This window comes from Oxyura jamaicensis, chromosome 14 (assembly GCF_011077185.1).
Source record: "Oxyura jamaicensis isolate SHBP4307 breed ruddy duck chromosome 14, BPBGC_Ojam_1.0, whole genome shotgun sequence".
Lineage (NCBI taxonomy): Eukaryota > Metazoa > Chordata > Aves > Anseriformes > Anatidae > Oxyura > Oxyura jamaicensis.
Window position 1 is genome coordinate 13,353,030 of NC_048906.1, and position 16,218 is coordinate 13,369,247.

At 42.8% G+C, this 16,218-nt stretch overlaps 1 protein-coding gene across 3 annotated transcripts in view; it reads right to left on the bottom strand.

Annotated features, from left to right (window-relative positions):
- Nucleotides 1-58: 58 nt before the first annotated feature.
- IFT140 (intraflagellar transport 140) overlaps nucleotides 59-16,218 on the bottom strand; it is a 74,567-nt gene continuing 58,407 nt past the window's right edge. For all 3 annotated transcript variants that reach the window (XM_035339417.1, XM_035339415.1, XM_035339416.1), the window contains 12 exons: nucleotides 9,086-9,263; nucleotides 6,101-6,291; nucleotides 5,040-5,135; nucleotides 4,540-4,672; nucleotides 4,305-4,448; nucleotides 3,740-3,868; nucleotides 3,347-3,529; nucleotides 2,691-2,897; nucleotides 2,271-2,483; nucleotides 2,028-2,194; nucleotides 1,663-1,804; nucleotides 59-531 (listed from right to left, as the gene is read on the bottom strand). In XM_035339417.1, the coding sequence (XP_035195308.1) occupies nucleotides 328-531; nucleotides 1,663-1,804; nucleotides 2,028-2,194; nucleotides 2,271-2,483; nucleotides 2,691-2,897; nucleotides 3,347-3,529; nucleotides 3,740-3,868; nucleotides 4,305-4,448; nucleotides 4,540-4,672; nucleotides 5,040-5,135; nucleotides 6,101-6,291; nucleotides 9,086-9,263 (1,987 nt within the window). In that variant the 3' untranslated portion in view covers nucleotides 59-327. The remainder of the gene's footprint in view (nucleotides 532-1,662; nucleotides 1,805-2,027; nucleotides 2,195-2,270; nucleotides 2,484-2,690; nucleotides 2,898-3,346; nucleotides 3,530-3,739; nucleotides 3,869-4,304; nucleotides 4,449-4,539; nucleotides 4,673-5,039; nucleotides 5,136-6,100; nucleotides 6,292-9,085; nucleotides 9,264-16,218) is intronic.

Here is a 16,218-nt window from a genome sequence, read left to right on the forward strand (position 1 = left end):
TTACCTCAGCTCTTTTCTGGTCTTGAACAAGACTGACGTTACAATACACATCTCTCGCTCTTTTTCCTTTTTTTTCCCTTCAGGTTTATTAAAATACTAAAACTAGATTCAGAACAGGCTATATATACCCAGCTCTTTGTATGTAGTGTTTGAACGGTACATAATTTCAGTAGTGGTGCTTGTACAGTCAAGCAGAAAAAAATAAATTTCTTGGTAATAACCCAAAAGTCTGCCTGCAGCCGTGGGTTGACTGGTACGACCCCTAATGAGGACAGAATAAATGACCTAGTGTTAAAGTCAGCATTTGTCTTTGGTAAGTACAAACTATCAGGGATCCTCCACTTCATCAGCCACCTCTTCTTCCACTTCCTTGGTCTCCGTACTGCTGTGGTGACTTTGCTCTGGAGCCAGGCTTTGGTTTATGGGAATGCCTACTCCCCTGTGAACTGCCTCGATGGTCTGCTGATTGACATAGTAAGTCAGGTTTGTGCATGGAATTCTTCTCCGCATCTCTTCCAGATACTTGTAAGCCTAAACAAAAACACAAATTACTGTTACAGGTGGGGGGGGCTTGTACTGCTTCCACAAATTCCAGCAGAAGTGTGAAAAGCATCTGCCTTGAGTACTTGGCTGATGGGCTCCTGAACAGATGGAGTTCACTGGTGGAAGGGAGCTAACACTAGGTCGGGACAGTTCAGGGTTTGATACCATGAAGCCTTTGCACAGGGGCTTGTCAATTCTGTCTTCTTCAGTGTAAAAAAAAAAAACGGGTCTCAAAGGCTGGCTTAAAGTTCTCCTGCTAGCTGAAGCACTGTCAAAACAACCCGTTACAGGTAAGGTTAATCAGTACAGCTGGAGAAACTAGCAGTTGGCATCCTTCTGACAGCAGACTGTGTTTTAGTCCAAACCCTGGTGCATGTCAGAATAGTCCAGGTTGGAGGGGACCCACAAAGCTCATAGAGTGGGGCCAGAGGAGGGCCGCAAAGTTGATCAGAGGGCTGGAGCACCTCTCTTACAAAGAATAGCTGAGAGATGTGGGGGTGTTCAGCCTGGAGAAGAGAAGGCTCCAGGGAGACCTCATTGCAGCTTTTCAATAGTTAAAGGGGGGTTATAAAGAAATGGACAGCAACTTTTTGCTCAGTCAGATAATGACAGGACAAGGAAGAACGGTTTTAAACTGAAATCACTGCCCTCGACTGTCTGGTAATGCCGTGCCTGATGCACGTCGGGACAGGACAGGCCCTTTTGGCTACAGGCACTGCTGCCTGGCACTGCTTGACACATTCAATTTGCCATCAACAAAGTGAGTTACCATTTCCTCAAATTACTGTAATTTTGTAATTTTCCTTTTCTGTTTGGCCAGGTGGCAAATGAAGTCCAGTGCAACTGCTGAGACAATGCACCCAGAGCTTTCTGTTCTCATCTCTAGTAATGGGAAGTGTTTAAGAATCCAGCAGTATTTATGCTCCATGTTCTCTGAGCTTTCTTTTCAGTCCCACGTAATAATCATTTGAAGATAGTTCCTTAAGGATACACCACCCTGGCAAGCCGTTTAGCTCCTGGAAAGGAGTCACTACTATAGAATGTCTTCCCATATGAGTTAAGCGCTTATACCAAGCTGCACTGGTCTATATAAAGTTCAGGCTCTGAGCATTAACTTACCACATGGAATTCCTCCACCTGTAAGTAATGTCCAATCAGAAATCCCAAGACATCACCCTGACGGATGGCGTTGTCAAGATCTTGCTCAGCAAGAAGTTGTTCACATTGTCTGATGGCTTCTTTGGGATCCTCGGAGTAAACTCTAGTGAAAGAGCATAGTTACTCATATTTCAGGTTACTCCTTGGTCTTGAATGCCAACAGCTCTTTTAAAAATACATGTGTTTCCCTGCTATAAAAATACACAGAAGCAAGTCTCCCAGTTATTTACTGACCTGAGAATGACACCATGTGTGTCAATACCACGTACGTCTTCTTGTATGATATTTTTGTCATTTGTCTACATGCTCTGAATACCGCAGCTTACCTCCGAGCATGGATGAATCGTTTGATCAGGGCCATCTTGCTTTGCAAATGTGATAGTTTGCTTTCCTGTTCCAGGGGGCTTCTAGTTTTCGCTTTTGAGAGGCACTTACATGCTTCTGTAAGTGCTCCCTGGGCCTTCTCATAATTCTGATACTCATCGATTTCTACCTACAGGAAGACAGATCAGATGAGCATCTCGCTCTAGAGCTAACAGACCTTGAAGACTCACAGAAGGTGGATGTACCTGAGCACATGCATCGTAGAATCCTGCCAACAGGTCAAGGGCCCTTCCCTTAGTATAGAAGCTAATGATGTTCTTCATAATCTCTGGGTCCTTACGCCAATCCAGTGACTGTAGGTAGTTGGCTGCCATGATGTAAATCTCTCGCTGTCTGGAGACTCCCGCAAAAAAGATGATTTTCTCTGTGTCTCCAGATTTCATCAGTGCCCTCATAGCCTAGCAATGCAAGAAGGGTGGGAGGACAGAGAGGGGAAAATATTGTGAATACAAACACAGGCTCTACAAAATGGCTAGGAAGTCACATCTGGATAGCCTACTCTATGAAAATTGTCCCAGGATTTACTTCTCAAACCACTCGTTGCAAAATCTTAGAGAGGTGAGAGGCTCAGCCTCCCCAGCTATTTTCTGCCTGTCCAAACTGACCTTTAACTTGTTTCCTGCTTGTGTATATTTCTTGGTTGCCAAGTGGTAATTGCCTTGTCGCATGCAGCAATCAGCAATTTGTTCCAGCAGCTCTCTCCGGGACTCCTCAGAGAGGTCCTTGGAGCCCTTAGACACTGTCATCCTCTCAGCCATCTCCTCTGTGATGGTCAGGTTCTGCTTCAGGCAAAGTTGCAGAGCTTCTTGGTACTAATGGAAGTAAGAAAGCAATGAGCTGTTACAAGCATACTTCACGTTGTTTGTGGTGTAACCCATAAAAATCAGCTATACAAAAGCATAAATGTTAGCAGGTGTGGCTTCTCTTTGAGGAGTTGTGCCCTACCATCAACTCGTATTCAGATAGATACTTTCTCATTTTGTTCACAAAGAACATATTTGGTTCTGTTTCCAGTAGGATCTTTTCCATGATCTTCCCAGGCACAGAGGGGAGGCCCATCAGTCTGTAGTTCACTGGGTATGCCTTTCAATGCTTTTTTATTAAAAAAAAAGGGAGTGATGTTTCCCTTTTTTCAGTCACCAGGGACTTGACCTGATGGCCAGGACTTTTCAAACATGATGGAGAGTGGCTCGGTGACTACATCAGGCAATTCCTTCAGGACATACCTGTTCGCTCCTCTCTGTCCATCCACGGTGCTTACCTTTTTGGCTGTCAGCAGCAATTCCATTGCCTTCTCATACTGAGCGTGTTCGATAAAAAAATCAGAACAGCGGGCTAGCAGAGCCGGGTCTGATTTCTCATCCAGGTCTTCAGCAATTAGCTGTAGGGCCCCAAACTGCTGCGTGGCAAAGGCTAGCTCCAGAGCTTTGGAGAAGTGTCCTGCCTGCAAAATTCAGGAGGAGCCTTTTAAAGACTAGAATAAGCACTGCAGAATTAGCTGACAGGATAGCTTAGAGTGGCTTAACAAAGCATTATCCACCATGAAGAAACGACTAACTGTACATACAGTCAAAGGTACTGTTGATTTAATGCTCCTCTGCTGTGGAAATTGCATCAGTTTAAAATTTGGTATTTTTACTAAAAAGTCATTTACCTTATGGTACAACACGACAGCTCTGTCCATTTGCTCCCCTTTTTCCTCATAATAGCAGGCTGCCTCTATCATGTCTTCTGGAGAGCTCAGAAGAGCCAGGTTCATCAGCTGGTCATCTAAATTGTTCTCCTGTTCAAAAGCAAAGATTTGAGTTTTGGTATTCAAGCAAACTGATTTCATAATTCTGTCTTGTTTCAGGCTTCCCGCTTTATACCGTCGCGTAGTAGCCCTTCAGCCACCTCCTACGTAAAACCGACAGCTGCTCAAATGACTTTGAGCTGCAACAATGACAATTTGTTTCATGCAGTTTTCTGTTGAGACGTATGATGCATGTACGTATGCATGATGGTGAGCTGTATACTCTGTCCCGTACAACCAGCCCATTTATTGAAGAATCTTCTGCAGGAGATGAAGGCAGAAAACAAGAGCATCTTCAGAGCTGGGCTGACTGAACAAGCATCGCAGGACAGAATGGTACGAGTGTCTTGTAACACTTTCACTCTGTATGCTACTTAAGGGTAGAATCCTACCTTGGTTTTGGACACAGACGTACATCTTCCCATACCTTACACAAGCGAATGGCATTGTTAAATGCCTGGGCCCTGGTGTAGAAATGTACAGCCTGCTTGATTTCATCCTGGCTCTCATACTGGCGGGCCAAGTGGTACGAAGCTGCCCAGTTCCCTGTTTCATTTGCTATTTCAGCAGCCTGAAAAGGAAATCATACAGCTTTATGCTATGCCCATACTCATCCCAGGAATGAGAATCCTCTGGAAACGGACAGGAACGGTCTGCCTTACCTTCTGAATGTTGCCCTGAAAGCAGTGGACACGGACTAGGGAAAAATAATCCTGAGCCAGTGCGTAGTACTTCAATGCAGATTCCATGTCTGATTGGCTCTCCAGATACTGTGCCCACCATTTCCACAGGCTCCTAGAAAAGCAACAATATTAACTGCAGGAACCAGAATTGCCAGAGAATGCATTCCTCACCCCTGGGATCTTGAACTCAAGGCTAGATGCATTTTTTTTAGAATGCAGACCGGTTTTACCAAAAAGGAACTGTGACGTTCAAAGATCTGCGCTAAAAGGGAGTTTAGCCTAGATACCCATCTAGCATGCCTGTTTTTGAGTGAAATTCAGCGTGCTCCTGAAAAGCTGAAGGAGGATCTAAGTGGATAGATAGGGCAGGTATTGAACTTGCAGCTGAGAGGATTCTCTTCTCCTTCCCTGCTCTCTACACAAATTTCATTTCCGACCTGAGAGTCCCACTCAGGACAAGGAATGAGCATAGCACTGACTTGTCTTTCATCTTGTTGACATAGTTCTCCAGGGCTTGTAAGTCTTCAGAGAGCATTCGGGGTACCTCAAACCTGTGTGTATCTGACTTCTCGTAGCTGTAGAGACAAAGAACAGATTAGATGTGAAATGAGTAGCTTAAGAGAATTATTTCACTTCCTGTGTAAAAAATCCACTTAATGTTGGATTAGCCACAGCTATGAAGTGGAACCCAGATAACAGTGCTCCACTGGTATTAGAAGGTTACTCTAAGATTCGTAGCAATCAGCCAGAACCATCAAAAATAAAAGGTACAATGCACCTGGAATCAGGCGATGTGATCATAGAATTGTAAATACTTCAAAGTTCCAGCGATGCTCCAAAGAAATATCCCAGAAACCTCTCCAAACATTAAGCACAACCCTGTGCAAGTGGCTGAAAGCAAAAGCCCTGGGCTTATCGTGCCAAGTCCTGCCATTTCTGCCTCTTTTCCACAACTGGGAGATCACCGCGTTTATGCCATCCAGCTAGTGCTAGAGTCCTTACCCTCCTGCCCACTGGGATCACCTATGGGTCGTTCTCATCACATCACTTTGCCTCTGAATGTAGTGATCTTACACTGTGAGATTTCACATGGTAAAGATCATATAAAAACAAAATTTCAAACTAATAAAACACATTAAAAATCACATCCACCAGCTTCTCTAGGAATTCCTCAGTCACAGCAGAGGACTGGACGCCAGAAGTACCCAAGTCAAACCAAATTCAGTAGATGTGCCTGAGACTCGGAGGAAGTCAACAATTAAATGACTGGTAGTGATCTCCCAGTGACGAGCACGGGACTGGATTATTATTGGTGGTCAGCTGTTGGCCCCTGACAGCACACTGAGCCTTGGGGAGGGTGCTGGGCAGTTTATTGCAACAATGCTTTTACCCCTGAGATGGAAAGCGCCAGCAACAGGAAAAGATTTTAATTAATTGTTAGTAGCCGTTACCAGGCATCCTCATCCTGCCTCTAGTCTGCACAGAAGAGCAAGGCTCCAACCCCCCCGTGGACACAGTTACGCCACAGGCTGGTGCTTACTGAGTGAGAGCAAGACTCTGCTCCCCCACTGCCTCCAGGTGCTTGGCGTAGTTGTAGTAAGTGGTACGCAGGTGAACCCGGTCGTGAGCTTCGGCTGTTTCAATGGCTTTCTGCCACTGGTTTGAGGCTTGGTAGAACTTGTTGAGAAGGTCATAGCGTTTGCAAGCCTTGTACAGTTGCTCCGCGTCCTCCTTAAAGGAGAGCATACGAAGAGCTCGTTAGCTGTGTTTCATAGGCGCACATGCAAGCAGTAAATCACATCAGACACTGACGAGCATTCTGTTAATGCAGGTCATTGCAATGCAATTAAAGGAACAATAATTTGGGGGGGGGGTGTTGACCAACTAAATATACATAGCCTGGAATAGCACCTTACTGGGAAACAGGATGTTTATGTGAAAACAAGGAAAGCATTCAGATCCTGACACTGACTGTACGCTATCAACCTGGGGTGACATGAGCAAGCCGTCAACAATTAAACACTGTCAGCAGGAGTGTAAATCACGTCGGAAAGGGGAGACATGCTCATGTGGGGCTACGGTTAATGGCCACACTGCCAAGAAGTGATGTCCAAAAGGCCCAAGGGACTGGGGTTTTTGGCAAGAAGGCATTAAGTGCCTGAAGATCTCTGGGACCTCAGAGCAGGTCTCAGAGGCAGGAATTCTTTCTTGGATAACTGATAGCCATTCCTGGAAACAAATGCTACTAATTTCAGACAGAACTAGAACTGGAGGATTTTGCCTGTGCTGACGCAACTACAAGCAAATTAGGAACTATTATTTTTACACTCTGAGAGGTACTCCTGTGGAAGGAGCATTTTCCTGCTCCACCCGATGGCTGTCCAGCTGAACACTATATTTAGTCAATTGAGATTATCTGTCCAAGACAGAAAAATAATTTCTGTCTCTCATTGTTTCAAATTCAAAAAAAAAAACAACATAGAAAGTAAAGATGGAAGTTGCTGGCATTATGATTTTATTACTGTATGAGAGAAAAAAAGCAGCAAAATAGCATCAGTCTTGTTACAGTTTTCCTTCACCTCTCCAAATAGATCTAAATATCCAAAAGAAGGAGTATTAACACTTTTCAGCCTCATAGCTTTCACTTCCAGGAAGCTTTTACAAACATTTAGTTAAATTTTCCTTTTTTTTCATCACTTCAATTCGGGATAGTTCCACTACGTCTCCAGCTTTTAGACTTCTAAAATAGCTGTAGATTGCTAAACACCTTTTTAAGCCAAAGTTTAGCTATTTGGCTATCTTAAAGATTTTCTTGTCTGTAAAGCCCTTCCAAGAGCTTAACAATTTGCACTGATTTTCTCTGTATTTCCAGTTCATCAACATTTTTTCCTGGTAATGAGGTACTTAAAGGTGGAAGGCAATATTCCAGCTGCAGCAAACCCAAAGACAAAGTTACCAGATTAACGCCCCAGGATGTGGTGTCTCCACAAACACAGACCCAGATTTTTGCTGTCGTAGCATTTTGCTGGTGTGCATCCAATCTGTGATCTCCTACGAGCTGTGGGGCACAGCATCAAGTCTGCTGTCTCACTTTGTCCCTCTTACTGGTCATTTGCTGGACCTTTCTGTGGTTCCCAGATTAAAAATCTGTTAGGATTTTCTTACAGATCACTGATGAAGACCTAAAATAAAGGCTGACCAAGAAGAACACATTCTCGCTCTTATTCACCTAACTTGACAGTGCTCCAGTCAGCTTTCAATCCACATGATAATATCAGTCATCCACGTGATAATATCTTCTCCATATTAGATCTCAGGGATATTGGTAAAGCACGGTAATCAAGGGCAGAGAACTTAGGATAAAATAAAGCTATGTAGAAAAGATACAATCGCTTTGGTACGTATTTGCTGTCAGGTGAGGCTCCAGGTTTAGGGACAGCCTGCCACTGTGCCAGGCTATGGGGAGATGGCTGAACAGCCTGACTGCGCTTTCTGTGCTAGAATCCAGGCCAGACACTGCCAGCATAACAGGAGAAGCAGCGATGGAAATCTGGACCAATGTAGGAGAGCCAACAACGCTGGGACAGCATATGCAGCAAATCAGACTTGACAGAGCTCTCCATCCCCACAGCTAGCCAGCTCCCAGCCTTGGGGCAGGAAGCTTTAATTTTGCCTACGCTGCTGAAAAGCATTAGGCCAGTCCTCGCTCTATCGCAGAACACACCGTTAGCCTTTCATTCTGCACACACGTCAAAAGGAACCTTACATTTCCCACACTGGACCTAAAAATATGTTTGTTAAAATGTTCAATATAAAATATTTCAAAGCACATCTCTTTTTAATCCAGTCAAACCTAGAATGATTATTTGAAGAATTATGCCCCAAGAAAAATGTAAGACAGAACTTAGGATGTTTCATACATACAACATCCTTAAAGGATGCTTCCTACATTCAGCAGCAGTTTTACTATAATATGTATATAGTAAATATGCTGTATTACTATATTACTGTACTATAAACCATACTATTTACTATACACATATAGTGGATTCTGTACAGCATATATATAGTAGATTCTGTACAGCAATCAAGAAAACAGACAAATTAATTTTCTATAAACTTCTGCTGCTATGGCTCTTGGAATTCTTATCTCAAGGCATCAGGTTCTGCAATCCTCGTTATCATTTGCTCTTCAAGGACCACAGAAGGGGCCCGTAGGGCTGCTGAGCCTATAGAATTCACACCGATTGCAGAGAAAGACAGTTGAGTGTGGCACAGAAATTGTGCAGCACTGGGCTGTACGGTACAGGAAGGGATGCCTACTTCCCGAGGAGAAAAACTCAGCTTCAGGAAAGTAATTGTAAGCACTATTCTTCATTACTCCTTGGAAACCTGGTAATAGATTTTACTTCCTTATAAGGTTTTTGAACCTCTCTCAGATTTATCAGAAACGATCAATTTGTCAATCTATTCCCTAGTTAAATGGAGTGGATATTCTAGGATGCGTACGATTGACAGGGCTTACCAGCATGCCCAGCTGAATTGCTAGCACAGCGACTCTGGCTTCCTCCTCTGGTTCTTGTTCAGCCTCCCTTAATGCTTTGGCTCCTCTTGCGTGACCCATGTTTCCAAGGCAAATTTTGGCAACGTCAAGCCTCTGAGTCTTCACACACATGCGAGCCATGTTCTCCCAGATAGTCTCACTGTGATAAAGCAGAAAGAAGGGAAGTGCTGTTAATGGCAGTGCCATCAAGACTCATGTATTAGGCAGGTAAGGGGCAAAAAAGAGGAGAGAGTGAAAGGGAAAACCATTAATATATTTAACACTTACACATAAACAGGCTCCAGTTGTTACGTGAAGATTTAAGAGGAACAGAAATAGTCCTCAGACATAAAGGGTAGTTCTGGAACTGAATGTCAGTAGCTTTAAGCTATGCTTAAACTGTTAGCTCAAAGCTAAGAGTTTACACTTAACAGAATCATCTGCCAACACAGATGCAGCCAACATCTCAGCTTTGTGCTCCCATGCAACGTTGTCAGGTCTCACCAGGCAATGCTGAGTAGGAGGGCCGCAGCACAACCGACAGTTGCATGGGAGACAAGCGAAGATTTACATGAATTCTGGTTCTGTGTGAGGCTCTTCAGAGTAAAACGCAGCACGTCCGACTGATAAAAGCATAAACATTCAACATATGGTGGTATTTTCAGCGTGTGATCCTCAGCGGAGGTGAGGTCCACACAGTTCTCAGACACCACCTCACCACAAAATAAGTACCTAAATGATAAAAGCAGGAAAAAAAATGCTCAGAGTTGAATGCCACTTCAGGTCTTGCACCTGCAAGCAAATCTTCCACTTTGGGGGTGGGGGGCTGACAATCCTGTTTTCCTATGATTAAAATGTTTTTCTCTTCCCAGTTGCTGTGGGAAAGACCTGCACAAACAGGGGAAACTGACTAACCGGGAAGCAGTGAAGCAGATGAGATGCAACGTGCTGTCAAGCACACACAGTTGATGAAGGCAGAAAAGAAAAATGTTTTTCCAATTTATTTGTAAGTAAGATTATCGTCTATTTGCAACTAGAACCAGTACAAGATTTTCAGGTAGAAATAAATATAAATAAGTGACATACACTTCATTAAGGCCAAACAGGATAGAGAAAATAAAACAGGATCAGAAGTAATAAATCTGGGACAAATTTCAGATAATTCAGAAGTTTTGCTTCTGCAAAGCAAAAACACATCTCTGAATATTTTATAGAATTTCTTACATCCGCTTGTCCATATGGAACCTGGTTCAAACACAGTATGCTCTTGCCCTCTTCTGACATATCCAAATCCCTCCCAGACTGAAATGCCAAAAGCAACAGAACGAAGTAATTTCTGAACTGGAAAGGCCTTACAAAAACTTCAGGGCTCGATCCTTCCAAGTGTAAGCTTGTGCATCTCCATTCAACATAGAAATGCTGATTTCTAGATGCGACCACCCTCATTTTTAGGAAGTTTGAATTACTTTCTTTTTTATGGAAGCCACTGCCTATACCCCAAACGGGCAATAGGCAGGAAAAACATCTTTAAAGACACTTAGGTCATATTACATATCGTCACCTAGCTTTGATCAACAAAGACAGTAAGTTCAGTCAGTACAAGATGCCAAACCTAGCATGTGTGCGTACGGCCGTGCTTCACTACACACAGGGAAAATATACGTATTTTCCAAAATCTGTAGCATGCCAGAAGCAGCAGCCAACAGCCATTTCACTCTGTCTGAAGGAACACAAGCTTGTGCTGTGCCAAACTAACAAACAGCACGTTTCTGAAAGGAAATCAAAATCCTGAAGAGCCTTGACAACTTGCAGTGCCATAAATGTAAGGGTTCATGGACTTGAACAGAGACAGGAGGATGAGAAATCTTATTAGTCTACAGGGAGTGGAAGCTTTTGAAAGGATATAGAGCAAATGGCATATTTTAAAACACAAAGTTAAAAATAATAGTGTGCAGAGAAACAAAACAGGACTTAAAAGATCATCTGGGTTGGAAAAGACCTTCAAGATCACCAGGTCCAGCCATCATCCTGGCCTACTGAATCCCATCACTAAACATGTCCCTCAGTGCCATGTCCGCACGTCTCTTCAAAACCTCTAGGGATGGCAACGCCACCACTTCCCTGGGCAGCCTGCTCCAATGCTTGACCACCCCCTCTGTGAGGAAAGTCTTCCTCATGTCCAGACAAAACCTCTCCTGGTGCAACTTGAGGCCATTTCCTCGTGTCACCTGAGAAAAGAGACTGACACCCTCCTCGCTGCAACCTCCCTTCAGGTAGAGCCATGAGGCCTCCCTCAGCCTCCTCTTCTCCATACCAAACAGCCCCCTTCCCCTCAGCCACTCCTCCTAAGTCCTGCTTTCTAGTCCCTTCACCAGTTCATTGCTCTTCCCTACACATGCTCAAGCAACTCAATACCCTTCTTGTAGTGAGGGGCCCACAACTGGACCCAATATTCGAGGTGTGGTCTCACAAGTGCCACATACAAGGGGACAGTCCCTTAGTCCTGCTGTTACTCATCAGCTACTGGCAGCATTATGCTTTCATGAACGGCAATGGCCCCTGCCAACTTCAAAACTCAGTGGGGGAGCTGCTATTGCTCCAGGGATTCCTCTCTGGGAGCTCCTGTCCCACACACGAGCTGCCAGCATGCCACATACATGCAGTGCCCCACCTCAATGCACTGCGGAGCCGGAGCTCTGCCATTCCACCTCCTGCTCCCCCAGTCCAAACCATCTACAAAACTAACCCGAGATGCTCCAGAAACAGGCTACCGAAAGGCTGGGACAACAACAACAAATATATATATATAATTTTAACACCACACTCTATATACTATGGTCTGTTGCTCACAAGGTATTCAAGTGTTTCTGATAGTAACATACTATTTGCTTGCAAAGGCAGTCTTCATGTGCATATAAAGTTTTATTCATATATTTATGCTTGTCTTTATTGTATTATTATCTATTGTATCTTATTTAAAAACTAGAAAGGCATCACAGTAACATCACCATCACCATGTGGAGTGGTGGAACACTGGAACAGGTTTCCTAGCAAGGTTCCATGGCTGTCAGTGCTCAACAGGCAATGGGATAATGCCCTCATTAATATGGTTTAACTCTTGGTTAGCACCGAAACGATCAGGCAGTTGGAGTAGATAATCTTTGAAGGTCCTGAATTATTCTATCCTATTCTATTCTTCAATGATCAGGGAGACATCTCCAGCAGCAGAATTAACGTCCCAGAGGGGCAGCTGCGCACCAGTTTTGTTGCCACTTCGACTATGTACAAAAGAATGCAGGTCAAGTTCAGAAACAAGGAACAGGAGGGGTAGGACAATCTTGCTTAAATCCCAGGCAAAACCATCATTTTTCTCTCACCAGTTGTTGGTGTAGCAAGAAATGCCCATCTGTCCTTACGTCCTTAAAAGGCAGCAACTTTTCTTCCCTGGGTTGGCCTCACTGCCACATACAGAACACCAAGTAATGACCTACCCTTCCCCCTGCTCATATTCTGAGAATTTCCTTCTTCCCCTCCCCCTCTTTCTTTTCTCCCCTTTGGAAAGCAGCTCACATCTGTACTTCGTTAGCCACAACTGGAAACTTAATGAAGACCAGATGCAGCAAGAGCACAACCAGAGCCCTAAGAATGAGCTCGCTGTGCATTTCGGGGGAGCTGTGCCTTCCCTTGAAGCACATTAATAAATGATCTGCTGCTGCACCCCAACACCCCAAGCTTCAGGCCACATCAGTAACACAATAGAGTCTGGAGGAAAAACAAACAAACAAACAAACAGAAAAATAAAAAACTTTGATTGCAAAAAAAACCTTTTGATTCAAGTTTTACCACATTTTTGATGAATCAGTTTTTCTTCCAGGATCTCTGATCTTCTGGGTCTGATTTTCTGTGAAACTGTATTTTCAGTGTCTAACATTCTGATTTCACAAACTCTTCTGTAACTATTCATTTTTCATTGCCCATTTTGCATGGAATTAAAACAAACAAACAAACAAACAAACAAAAACAGTAAAAGTAGTACTATTTAAAGTGCTGGAGATTCATGTGTCTGAACATATTCCTACTATCTCCCTGCTCTATTTAATGGGCTATATTTGAAAAATGAACATACTGGCATTCCATCTCATCTCTAAATATCTTGACCAGTAGAAAAATAAAATATTTATTTTCATCTGGGGTCTCACTTTGATGAACATGCTTTAAATACTGAATATGGTATCTGTAACAGTACATTATACATGTAACATTTTAATAGTATGGAGATGTGGCTAGATTTTCCTGCTAGTCACTGAATCCATGTAGAACAGCTCTCATTTTAACAAGAGACAAAAACAACACAAACATTCATCTCAGTTTCAGTACAACACCCTCCAGTCTCAACCACCACCTCCCACTAACTTCAGTGCAAGCAAGGCCACATCCCTTAACCACGTGGAGTGGGTGAGCATCTCCTTGTGCCCCAGACACAGCCTGGACTGTCCCAAAGGGACACCCAGGTTTCACTTCTGAGAAGTGGGAGAGTCTTTCTTGACCAGCGACCAGACATGAGGAAGCTTCACTGGACAAGGATCTGTATAAGAAACATGAAAGCAGGTTCCCAGCAGCTCAGCTAACTGCAGAGTAGACGTACCATTCTGGTGCAAAGTGTTTACTCTGAGACTCACCATAATGTAAACCGTGTCTGGGCTGACCTGGACAAACACTGCGAGGCAGCGGGCACCACCCTTTCCCTATCCTCCACCCGCTGCCTACGTGCTGCTCTTGGGTGTTTACCATGCAAAGGAAAAGGATGGAACAAAGCAGGTGCTGCTTCCTAAGGAAAATTATCAGCATCTATTACTATTTTCCAAATGTTAATTATTCATACCCTTGCCTTGATTTCAGTAACTTCAAGTAGCACCTTATATCTCCTGAAAAAAAGTGTTAGAATAATGCAATCTCTTGCATATGAAATATGCAATAATTGCTATGCAATAATAGCTTAAATATACAACAGTAGGTGATTCTAATAAGATAATTTTTGATCAACTCTACACGTATGCAATTTGATAGACCAGTCATATGACATAAGCGTCAAGCTGCAGACAGTTTATCCATGGCCAAACAAGAGAAACTACTTGACACCTAAAGTTAGTGGGGACTCAAGGCTGATAATTAACACATCTAAAGAAATGAACTTTGATCTCATCTTCAAATCAATGCAAAATCAACGTAGAGCTAAAATGCCCAAACTGGTGGCACATGGCATGCTGTCTTTGCTGTTGTAACCTGGAATGTTAATCACACTAAATGAGTTTTCCTCTGCCAAATATGTCAGGCATTTCTCACATATGTTCAAAACATTGAAAATGCATCGTTATTCCTATGAACCCTTCCCTAGAAGAAACAGAATACTTGATAAAGCAACAGAAGTCTTAAAGAACAATATTTAAGGTGTTCTCTTAAATACATAGGTTTGTCTGTTCCAAACTTACCCTGATAAAGTCAACATCAAGCTATAGTTTAGCGTGAATTATAACAATCAAAATCCCTTTGTCCCAAGTACTGCATTAAGTACCGCATTAGACAAAAGAAATACATAATCACCTAGTAATTCCCTCAGGTAGCGACCCAAACCTCCTTCTAAGGTATTTCAATACACGATATTCTGTTGCAATACTTGGCATAGTCACATTATCTGCTTTGATCAATACAGAAATAAAGATGCTTCGTTATCAGTATTCTTTGCTTCTTGTTCTGAAAGAGCATTTATGTCTCAAGAAAGGATTTGAAGGACTAAGAATTGAATATACTTCTGCATGTTTATCAATAGCGAAGTGTTCATTAAAGTGATTTTTTTTTTAAGGATCAGAAGGATTCCTTGACTGGTTTGTACTAGAAGCACAAGATCTCTGAGTGAAAACGTCACCAAGTGCCAACAAGAACCTTAATGAGACAGCAAGAAGCTAAACAATACAGGAAAAGTTGCAACAAAAGTTAATAATATTAAATTAATGCTTTTGATTACAGTTGTAACAACAATGAATAAGTAAGCCACTTTGGTATGAGGAAGCTAGGAAAATTTACTGGATCTTTGCAAAACTCATTTGATTCTGACTTGGTGCAATTACTCATTTCAGGAATTTCCCAATTTTATAGCTTTAGATATTATTATAAAAAGCCATTTGTCATTGGAACACCATGTCAATATAATACTGTGCCCTGCATAAACAAACGTAAACGTAATTTATTAGGTACTAAATGGACAAACTCACTATGGAATGAAATAATTATCCAAATTATTGAGACTCCACAAGTAAAATTACATTTACGTAACAGACTTCTCGCCCAGAAAGAGCCCAAAGCTACTATACAAATTGCATGGAAGAATTTAACCCACTACTGAACAGAACTGCTCTTTAGCACATAACACAGCAAAAAGCTTGCTATGGACAAGAACATGTACCAGAAATTTTGCCCTGGAAAGTCACAATGCACTTGCTAAATTTCTGCATGCAACTATTACTACTGCCTTGCATTGCTCCTCAGACACTCTTCGTGTTGGCGTATTATCTGGGTGGGCTTGGACTGCTGTGCTGCTATCCTTTCTGCTCTTTAAGGAGGAAGCAGAGTTCCAGAAATATTCCCATCATCACAAGTCTCTAAACAGCTGCGATGAGACAATCCCTACCAACAGAAAGACAATATGGACTTGAAATTATGCAACCTTTTCTGAGACGACCACCTCACTGTAACTAGAGGGACGAAGCAGTCTGATTTAATGCCACCTTTCTCACTAGTCCCAGCATCACCTCCCATGTTTTAAGTGGCAGTGAAGTGAGCCATGTGTCTCAGCTGCATCAGTTTCTAGATGCAACTCCTGAGACAGCTATCCAACCATCTGCAGCCACAACAAGAAGCAACTTGGGAGAAAATGTGGTTTTTTTTTGTTTTTCCTCCCCATTTCTGTCAAAACTGCCTTAAATGTAAAGTCATCGACTTCTGTGGATTTGGATGCATAACATGAAAAATTTCTCAAGTAAAATGTATATAAAACCCTAAACCAATATCAGAATGTTTAGATCTTCCAGTCCCCTTAATACTCAAAGACAAGTATGACT